The following is an 11867-nucleotide window of genomic DNA, read 5'->3' as shown; positions in this document are numbered from 1 at the left end:
TAAGGCATCAAGAGATATTTTATATGCACTTTCCCACAAACAGGAAAGAACATAACACAGCCTGTGTCCAATTGTGGTGCACTGGCTGGAATGAGAAAAAAACAGTCAGCTGAATGGATCCACCGAGGAGGTTCGATCATGTGACCAACTGAGCTAAATCCCGCCCCAGTGTACAGACCAAAACATAGCTGCAATCTGGATACACAAACACATACAGACACAGACACAGACACAGACACTCGCACACACACACACACAGACACACACACAGACACACATACATACATACACACACAGACATACACAAACACATACAGACACAGACACAGACACTCGAACACACACACACAGACACACACACACAGACATACACACACAGACACACACATACAGACACACACACACAGACAAACACATACAGACACAGACACACACACAGACACACACACACACAGACACACACATACAGCCACAGACACAGACACACACATACAGACACAGGCACACACACAGACAAACACATACAGACACAGACACAGACACTCGCACACACACACACACAGACACACACATACATACATACACACACAGACATACACACACACATACACTCGCACACACACACAGACACACACACACAGACATACACAGACACACACAGACACAGACACACACACACAGACACACACATACAGACATACACACACACACACACACACACAGACACACACATACAGACATACACACACAGACACACACAGACACTCGCACACACACACACATACACAGACAGACACTCGCACATACACACACATACACACACACACACACAGACATACACATACATACATACACACACAGACATACACAGACACTCGCACACACACACAGACACACACACACAGACATATACATACATACATACACACACAGACATACACAGACACTCGCACACACACACACACAGACACACACACACAGACATACACATACATACATACACACACAGACACAGACACAGAGACACACACACAACATACATACACACACACACATACACACACATACGTACACATACATACATACACGCACATATATACGCACACGCACATACACAAACATACACACACACACACATACAACATACACACACACACACACATACATACACGGACATATATACACACACACATACACAAACATACACACATACACACATATACACACATACACACACACATACACACACACATACACACACATACACATACACACACACACACACACATACACACACACACACACATACATACATACATACATACATACATACATACATATATTTGGCCTGAGAATTGTCTAAAGTTCAATGCAATTATTCAATGTCAATGTGTAAATGATCAGGGACATGTTAATAAAAAACAAGTAAAATATTTAGAAGCCAGGTCACAATCACAAACCCGGAAATTGTATCTACTTCCAAAAATCCACAAGCCAGTCGATATATGGACCGATATTAACACACCAACCGGTCATCCAATCATTTCAGACTGTGGATCAGAATCGTACAATATTTCAGAATACATAGACTTTCACTTAAATACAATTGCAAACAGACATGAAAGTTTTGTGAAAAACACTGAAGATCGTCTATCAAAATTATCAAAAACCAAAATCCCAAAAGATTCATTTTTGGTTACCCTTGATATTAACTGCATGTACACCAACATAGGTATTGATGCCCAGATCTAAACAGACCAGATAAAAACATTATTGAGCTGTTAGAATTAAGCCTAAACGGAAATGATTTTGAGTTTGATGGAGAAATGTATTAGCAAGTGTGTTGTTGTGCTATGGGCAAACGTTTTAGTCAAAATGTTGCATCTATCGATGTCGCCGAATGGAAAGAGGCTGCTTTAAAGAAATCGAGTAAAACACCTCAGATATCTCGACGATATACTTATCATTTGGCCACATTCTAAATAGGAATTTTGGAACTTTTATGAGCTATTAAGTCAACAGGATGACAATATCAAACTTAAGGCCACAATATCAGATAAATCAGTTGACTCTTTGGATGTAACAATGTATAAAGGTACACAGTTTGAAACATCAGGTTGTCTAGACTACAAAGTGTTTTTCAAACCCACAGACACACACCAACTTCTCCACTGCAAAGTCTTTTCATCCACGCCACACCTTTAAAGGCATTGTTAAATATCAGATTATTAGATTTCACAGAAATTCGAGTAACAAACAGAATTTCATTGAGGCTTGTTCACTTTTATTTAGTGCTTTAAAACCTAGGGGATATTCAAAACGGTTTTTAAGAAAAATTAAATCTGAAACTGTTCGAGAATTAGAAAATCCCTTTAGGGCAACTGAAGACTATAAACCATACAAACTTCAGCATAACCAACCACCTCAAATAAGCACTGGCTCCTCTACTACATGTGACAAAGCCACGTGTAGACTTCACAACTTACTTAAAACACAGTCGACTTTCAAAAGTCAACAGACCAAACTTGTATATCAAATTCGGACAGACATGAACTGTGATTCGAAAAATGTAGTATATCTAAGCACATGTAATTTATGTAAAAAAACACCAGTACGTAGGACAAACGCAAAACCAATTGAGAAATAGAGCAGTTTGTCACAAGTATGATATTCGGCATGAAGTTGACACCCCTGTCGCCAATCACTTCAATCTACCTGACCATTCGTTAGATGAAAATTTTGAAATAATTCCAATTGAACAACCCCTGATACTTGGTTCAAAAGACGAAACAGACCTCTTGAGACTCGAACGAGATGCCTTCTGGATTCGTACATTACAGACAAAACAGCCATTTGGAATCAACGTTGAATCTGGTAAAGTCGTAGAAAGAGATAAAATAATTTTCCCAATAATTTACACACACACACACACACACACACACATATATATAATATATATATATATATATATACACATACACACATACATAGATACCCCCCCACACACACACACACACACACATACACCCACCCATATATATATATATATATATATAACATTGAAACAGACAGACACAGATTAAAAAAAAAAAAGCATACGCATACAAAGTCATACACACATACAGTCATGTTTTGTGTTCGAGCACTGGCGTAGCCGGGATTTTAGGTTAGGAGGGAGGGGCAACCCACTATTGTATATATTATTTTATAAAATGTAATACAGTAAAAAAAAAAGAGGTCTGATTGGGGGTCATAGCCCCCGTGCTCCTCCCCTCCCCCCCCCCCCCTCCTAGCTACGCCACTGTGTCTGAGGTAATAATTATTTGAAAGTCACATCACATATTTTCAAAAAGGTGTTCTCTCCAACGGGTGTGTAAGAAATCACTTTCTTGCGCACCCGTTGGCGAGAACATCATTTGCTATTTTTGATAGCATATACGTGTTAACACATGTACGTTTGTTAACACTTCCAAGACATACAACTGGTCGCTCCTAGGTGATGATGACCTGGCGTACGTTCAGTCACCCGTTTGTTGCTAATGTTTGCTAGACTGATTTTTACGCTACACAGTAAACCGAATTACCCCTTCGGGAACCAATCAAATCGTTCGCGAACGTTAGCGAAACGTTTACTGGCTGAACTTGGGGAAGGTTACCAATGTGATACATCCAATGAAAAAACAGCACGATCGAAATCGATACTTAACCTGACAATCATTTGTCTGTGACGCGTACGTTAGCTACTGTGAATAACTTTTAGTCGAAAAAGATATTAAAATTTGCTTAAAACCTGGAGGTTTTAGGATATGTAAGAAATAGAATAATACATTCATGTCCGTTAGATACCATTTATCTTACAACTCGATGTTTAAAAACGTATCCAATTCGCTTTCGCTCGTTAGATAGATTTTGAAACAACTCGTCGTAAGATAAATATTATCTAACGGCCACTCATGTAGTATTCTCTATATAACAAATATGTTCCTGGTGATCGTAATGTTTTATAGTATCTGAATATTGATATTTGTTTAAATAATTTCGTAGTATGAATTTATTATTTCTTCCAATATGCTAATGAAATTTGACATAATTCGGTCAAAGGTCATTCCAAATGTATTGCGGAGGGGTGGGGTGGGGGGTGGGGGGGGGGGGCAACCGGAACTATTTGCAGGGTTGAAAACTCAGGATAGAAATCGGCTATTAGATTCAAACATTTGACAATTCTGTCTAAGCGGGATTTTTGAAATACATTTTCCAATAGACAGAACAACACATACCACGGTATTTGTAACAGTCGTGGGACACTGGCTGGTTTTGTGAAAGTTTGTTTTGTTTAACGACACCACTAGAACACATTGATTAATTAGTTATCGGCTATTGGATGTCAAACATTTGGAAATTCTGACATAGTCTTAGAGAGCAAACCAGCTACGTGTTTTCATTAGCAGCAAGTGATATGTTATATGCACCATCACCTAGATAGGATTAGTCCATAGGCAAGGCACTGAAATTTAACGAATTGTTATCACTTCGGTGGACAAATTCTCATGGTGCGTGTTTTGAATAGCCCTATGTCTGTAGTTAATAAATTTGAATGAGTAGCTTTTTGGTAGATAGGCGAGGACAAATTCTTGTACAATATTTTAGGGTAGGGATAACAAAATGTATCATAACTTTGCAACCACTGAACATAGCCACACAAATTAGCACTGAAAATGTTTATATAAAACCCCTTTACATACGAACTGATTAACAAAAGGCATTGGGTTATTAAAAAAACCCACCATTAAACTTTGCCCGCCCAGATGATACCAATTTCAGCTCTGGCTCCGTATTCATAAACGTACTTAAGTCAATGTATGATACCTAAATACATACCTAAAGTACACAAATAAGTATCATACATTGACTTAAGTACGTTTATGAATACGGAGCCTGGCCCATGGACTAGATGTCTCGTACATTCACAGCTGATGTAGTTGGTTCATGAACCAAATTAAAGGGACTGTCATTTGGTCCATGAACAGAATTAAAGGGACAGTCCTGAGTTTACAATCACTGTTTCCGACAAATAGCGCCTTTTTGATGACGTAACATACAAATTAAATACATTTTCTTATTTCAAATACCAATGTCTGTATTTACAAGGTGTTTGTTCTTGTCCTAATGCTTGTAGCAGCCCAAATCGGATTTTACTTCTCAACATTTTCGTACATACGAAACAATATATATCACGAATTAAAGTAAAAACTGAGTGCTACAAACATTAGTATACGACCGCAAACACATTCGATATACAGACACTGGTATTCCAAACAAGAAAATGTATTTAGTATGAAATAGTAGTCGCCACAAAGGCTCTGTTGTCGCAAACATCTTATAATGGCTGAAAAACTCACGACAGTCTCTTTAAAAGTTTAACCATATTTTGACACTGAGGGCGCACAATACCTTAAGAAAACATGGATAATATTTGTTTTCATACTTTACCAAATAATTTTATTTAGATTAATTTGAAAAATATTTTCATTCTCCGATACTTTTACTCCGAAATCACTTCGCGACCAAATGGGAAAACTCGCAACATGTCCTAAATACTATTCAGATTAATTGAAATGACTTTGGAAGATTATATATTTATATATATATATAAAAATTTACAATATATTTTTTTTTTTAACTTTGACTGATGGACTAATATATATACATATAAAAATCAGTATTAAAATAAATCGAATGAAACCAAGCGCTAGAGATAACAGAGAAAAAGACTTAGCTCCTTGAAAGTCGGTGTTCAAATGTCAGAAAAGTGTTAATTGTGTTTCGTCGTGTTGTCGTAGCAACACAGTAGTCAACGTAACAGATCGTGGCTCTGATGTGAAGTTTAAAGCAGCCTTCTCGACCGTTTTTCTTATAATTATATTCCAGTTTATCTTTCTTCCATGGACACGGCATTCTAAGAATTTCTCGCTCCAGCCAATGCACCACGTCTGGTACATCAAAGGCCGTGGTATGTACTATCCTGTCTATGGGATGGTGCATATAAAAGATCCCCTGCTGCTAATCGAAAAGAGTGGCCCACGAAGTGGCGACAGCGGGTTTCCTCCCTCAATATCTGTGTGATCCTTAACCATGTTGAGTGCCTCGTTAAATTAAACATTTCCTTCCTTCCTTCCATTCTAAGAACAAAAGACTTTAACTGTTTCTGCCAGAAAGAAATTTTTGGGTATGGCGCAGATTGGCGCTATGGAATTGAATACAGCCACAGTCAACAGTGGGTACGGGGGGCCTCCCCAAGAACGTAAATGGGTTAAGTTTAGGGTTAGGGTTAAGAAAATTATACAGTATTGATAAGAGTAATTAATTTTGTCAGACAGTTAACTTACAAAAATTAAATATGTATAAACATTTGGGTATGGCGCCATACCCGTTTTACTCTCTTGCAGAAACCCTGTTTAACTTTAATATGGCGACTATGTAGCTGGTTAAATAGAGAACATTTCGTAACAAATTATAAAAATATCTGGTAATAGTTTGATGATACATTTAGCTGACGACGGCGTCTTTAATTATCAGCTATTTCGGTCTGCGAAGTAGTTGCATTTTTCTGTGTGATTTTGTTGATTTCTCTCTCTCTCTCTCTCTCTCTCTCTCTCTCTCTCTCTCTCTCTCTCTCTCTCTCTCTCTCTATCTCTCTCTCTCTATATATATATATATATATGGGGACGACACACACACACACACACACACACACACACACACACACACACACACACACACACACATATATATATATATATATATATATATATATATATATATATATATATATATATATATATACATACATACATACATACATACATGTATAAATATATATAAACTATCGATGCTACAACAAATAGGGGGCACCACCTCCTCCGCCCCTCTCCCCAGCCGCTTCCTGCGCCAGTGATTATCGATTGTAATAGTGTTAACAGTTTGGGGATGACAAACATATATAATATTACATTGTACGTCAACAACAGATGTTTACATGTACGAGTATATAATATATATTATATATGTTGTTCTGTATTTTGTAGCATTAATCAGAAAAATACAGTCAGTCGCGTGTGCTGGAATTTTAGCATGGGTGTGGGGTTGGGGAGTCCAGACACTCCTTTATTCCGAGTATTTAATTAACATCAGTTACACATAGCGTAGCGACCAATAATGTTTCCATCTCTGTGACCTCAATATCGAAGGCAACCGATTCATTTTCGCTTGATGTTTGTGCTTATATTTAATTAAGTTGCAAGCACGCTTTCCTGGACACACCTCAATTGTTACTGTAGTGGCTTTATAGCACCTCAATGTGGGATATGAATCCAGTACCTCCCGGGGCGGGGCGTAGCCCAGTGGTACAACGCGCACTCGCTGTGTGGTCGGTCTGGGATCGATTCCCGTCGGTGGGCCCATTGGATTATTTCTCGTTACAGCCAGTGCACCGCGACTGGTATATCAAAGACCGTGGTATGTACTACCCTGTCTGTGAGATGGTGCATATAAAAGATCCCTTGCTGCTAAGCGAAAAGAGTAGCCCACGAAGTGGCGACAGTGGGTTTCCTCTCTCAATATCTGTCTGGTCCTTAACCATATCAGTACCGTACTTCTTTTCTCTTTTTTTTCTCAGGTTTTAATTTGTATAGTGTTTCATTTGTTTATAAAAAGTAGTGCCCACCCCCACTATTTTACAGTTTGTCCAGGACAGTGGGTTAGTGGTTATAGTTGTTATAGTCGTTTTTAAGTGCGAAGTAGGTGCACTTGCCCTACACCTACCCATTGAGTCGTTAAACTCGCTGTGGGTGGGGTCCGGCACCGGGAGGCAAAACCAGGACCCACCAACCTTAAATCTGATGGATTATACTTAACCACTACACCACCGAGAGCGCTAAGTGTGTGTATATATCTATAACCAGTCGAGACATACACACGGCTGGCGGTGTAAATAGCCAGTCTCTGTCGTGTTTGGCTTTTTCTGCTGCGTCATCTCTATTTGCCAGATCGGGCTCGCTACCTTGAACACCACTAGCTGTCTCCGTATTTTTATATGGGTCACAGTCCAAAATGTCTTTATGCCGGGCATTGCGGGTGCTTCGAGCACCAGTCCCGCTCGTGTCAAAACGGGGACTGTCCCACGACCCTATTCGACAGGGGCTGGTTGGAATGGTGGGCCGGACACCCCTCGTGAAGATCCAGAAACTTAGCGAGGAAACAGGCTGTGAAATTCTGGCCAAAGCGGAGTTTTGTAACGGCGGCGGATCGGTTAAGGACCGGGCGGCGTTGTTCCTCATCCGAGATGCCCAGAGGCGGGGCTTGATCCGCCCTGGCGGGACGGTGGTGGAGGGAACGGCGGGGAACACTGGGATAGGACTCGCGCACATGTGTCTGGCCCTGGGTTACAGGTGCGTGATCTACATGCCAAACAACCAATCGCAGGTGAGGTAACAAACCGCGGGCAGGGGTGGAGGTGTAATATAATTATATCTTTAATATTAAACATGTTCTGTATTAACCCGAGTACCCTGACTGTAAGAGGGCTACACGGACATTTGGACGCGTATTTAGCCGGGGGGGGGGGGGGGGGGGGGGGGCGTAACCCAGTGCCACAGCGCTCGCTCCATGCGCGGTCGGTATACCAAAGGCCGTGGTATGTACTACCCTGTCTGTGAGATGGTGCATATAAAAGATCCCTTGCTGCTAATCGAAGAGTAGCCCATGAAGTGGCGACAGCGGGTTTTCTCTCAATATCTCTATGGCCCTTAACCATATGTCTGACACCATATAACCGTAAATAAAATGTGTTGAGTGCGTCGTTAAATAAAATATTTGTTTCTATCTTTCTTATATAGCCCTTAAATAAGCGTCCAAATGTCCGTTTAGCCCTCTTACACTCAGAATACTCGGGCTAGTTCTGTATTAAAGGGACATTTCTGAGTTTGCTGCAATTTTTAAGATGTTATCGACTAATAGAGACTTATTAACGATTGTAATTACATATCAAATATATTTTTCTGCATAAAATATTAGTGGCTGTATATTAAACGTGTTTCTGATCGTTCTAATATTTGTATTAGGTTAAATTTCATTTATTTCCTAAAAAAATATAAAGATGATCCCTTGCTACTAATGAAAAAAAATGTAGCGGGTTTCCTCTCTAAGACTGTATGTCACAAATTACGAAATGTTTGACATCCAGTAGCCGATGATTAATCAATGTGCTCGAACTTCGCGCATCTCTCATTCGGCTAAGAAGTCGGTTGGTTCGAAGCAACACCCTGCATGCATTCACTCGAAACTCTTCAGCCGCGAAAGTGGGTCAAGCGATAACCTACATATCCAATAAGTGATTGTAATAAACTTTGTTTGGGCTTTCATTGACAGTGGGTAAACACTAAACAAAGATGGTTCAGTAGTAAACAGGTGGTTTAGTGTGATATCACTGTCAAGTGTTATTTGCGTCTCTCTCTCTCTCTCTCTCTCTCTCTCTCTCTCTCTCTCTCTCTCTCTCTCTCTCTCGATCGAGAGAGAGAGGGGGGGGGGGGATAGGGTCAGAGAGAGAGAAATAGGGTCAGAGAGAGAAAGAGGGAGAGACCTAGCCCTAATTATGTTAAATTATTTTTTTCTTCTATTTCTAACCAGGAGAAAATCGACGTGCTAAAAACCCTCGGAGCCGAGGTGAGGACAGTTCCAGTGGTGGCCTGGACGGACGAGGCCAACTACAACCACCAGGCGAGGCGTTTCGCCGAGAGTCTCGATAACGCGGTCTGGACCAATCAGTTCGACAACACCGCCAACAGACAGGCGCATATCGAGACTACCGGGCCAGAAATCTGGGAGGAGACGAAGGGCAAGGTCAACGCAGTCGTCTTCGGAACGGGGACCGGCGGAACCCTTGCTGGGGTCGGGACCTACTTGAAAGAGAAGAACCCAAAGGTGCAGGTGTTTTTGGCGGATCCAGAGGGAAGCGTCCTGTACCACTGGTTCAAGAACGGGAAGTTGGAAAGGACGGAGGGGTCGTCTATTGCAGAGGGCATAGGTCAAGGTCGGGTCACGAAGAATCTGGAAGGCGCTCCAGTCGATGACGCTCTCGCCATTCGCGACACCGAGGCTGTGGCCATGACCTTTCGATTGCTCCACGAGGAAGGTCTCTTTGTTGGGGCTTCCACGGGCCTGAACGTAGCAGCAGCTGAAAAGGTCGCCCGGATTATGGGGCCAGGTCACGTGATTGCCACGTGCCTGTGCGACACTGGGCAGAGATATCACGCCAAGTTATTCAGCAGGAAAGTTCTTGAAGAAAGAGGTCTTCTGGACAGTATCCCAGAAAATCATAGAAAATCATTACATTGATGTATTAAAGGACAGTATACAAAATTATCTTTAAAAAGATTACATTGAATTTTAATCATGTACAGATAATTATTATATTTTAGTTCTGTACACTGGCGTAGGAAACGGGGGGCACTTTTCAGATATTTTGCTTTATATTTGCATTATAACAGTGTAAAAGTGTGCCCCCCCCCCCCCCCCCGTCCCCCCCCCCCCCCACACTTTTGGCATCTTCCTACGCGCGTGCTGTAGATTCATCTGACTGAAATCTGAGGCTTGTTCAGGAGGTAGAGCTTTCACAGTCGCTCGCTAGACTGGTTCTTGCGCCTAACTTTAAAATATACCGGGAGATATTTTCTCCTGCGCAGACTACCGGGGAGACTCCCGCGGAATCCGGAAGGGTTGACGGGTCTGCTTTAAGTGAATGCTATAGGATAGGATTTGATTAATTTAAGCAGTCAAATTGTTCGCGAGCGCTCGTCTTTCAGAACACGTCACTGATCTTGCTGTTCATACCGCTTCCGGGTTATTAGTCAAAAGATCAGACGGCAGCCATTAAAGAGACTGTCCCAAGTTTGCAGCTATTGCAAGATATTTCCGTTTATCAGAGGAAAGATGCTACAATAGTAACACACTCAAGACGATGTATTAATGTCTTCTGAACACGACGTGGCATTGGCTTGTATCAGATCTACCAACATAAACCTTGATGAAGTGACCAGTAAGATTTGATTTCAGTCGGACTAATTTTAACTATATTGATACCCAAGATACATTTTAATCTTAGTAATGAACAAAATTCTTAAACAAATGAAAAATATATTAAATGTACCGTCATTTTTATTTTATTTTTAGAATCTGAGTTTGGGAAGGGGTAGGCATTGTTTCAGAAATCTTGTGAATATGATCAGTATGCTCTACATTATTATTATCAGTGTCGGATCCAGAAAATCCATTTACGGGGGCCCCAAAGACATGAGGCGGAATGCCAATGGAACTTTGGGGGAGGTTTGGAGGGGATCGTAAAAAAATGAAAATTAATATATAACAAAATTATAACTCACAAAATGTAGGGGGGACCGGGCCCCTGCCACCCCACCCTCCTCCAGATCCGCCTCTGATTATTTTAAAATTTCAATTTCATTTCTCTACACGATGCCATGCTTTGCACGTATTTCCTCACATTGTGATGCTAGCATTATTGATTTATAACAATTATTTATGCTAATATCTGGTGATACTCTAAACACACATTGTGGCCATCTCCCCCCCCCCCCCCCCCCCCAAAGGAGTTGTGGGTAATGTCAATTTGAGTTTATTTTGTTACTGTTACCTTAATGGTGGAGTAACTACTAGTTTTATAGGTGGTGGTTCAGCTGTTTAGTATTTCATTGCAGTTAATGACTTATTATTTAATGTTTGTTGTTGGTGGGATTTGGAAAAAAAAGAAGATTTCTTCCACTCAAACCATTACAAAACAAGGTTGGATAACTTGT

General features: G+C 40.7%; 1 protein-coding gene across 1 annotated transcript; it reads left to right on the top strand.

Annotated features, from left to right (window-relative positions):
• The first annotated feature begins 8029 nt into the window (after positions 1 to 8029).
• Positions 8030 to 11198, top strand: LOC121390203 (cysteine synthase 1-like). Its single transcript, XM_041521971.1, has 2 exons — positions 8030 to 8481; positions 9685 to 11198. Exons 1-2 carry the CDS (start codon positions 8110 to 8112, stop codon positions 10390 to 10392), a joined length of 1080 nt encoding a protein of 359 aa, XP_041377905.1. The 5' UTR covers positions 8030 to 8109; the 3' UTR covers positions 10393 to 11198.
• The last annotated feature ends 669 nt before the right edge of the window (positions 11199 to 11867 follow it).

The sequence above is a fragment of the Gigantopelta aegis genome, chromosome 15, assembly GCF_016097555.1.
Source record: "Gigantopelta aegis isolate Gae_Host chromosome 15, Gae_host_genome, whole genome shotgun sequence".
Taxonomy (NCBI): Eukaryota; Metazoa; Mollusca; class Gastropoda; order Neomphalida; family Peltospiridae; genus Gigantopelta; species Gigantopelta aegis.
This window is presented reverse-complemented; position numbering and strand designations above follow the sequence as displayed.

Coding starts and splice junctions, on each gene's coding strand:
- LOC121390203 (XM_041521971.1), top strand. CDS start 8,110: ATGTCTTTATGCCGGGCATTGCGGGTGCTTCGAGCACCAGTCCCGCTC. Junction 8,482..9,684: donor TGCCAAACAACCAATCGCAG/GTGAGGTAACAA, acceptor ATTTCTAACCAG/GAGAAAATCGACGTGCTAAA.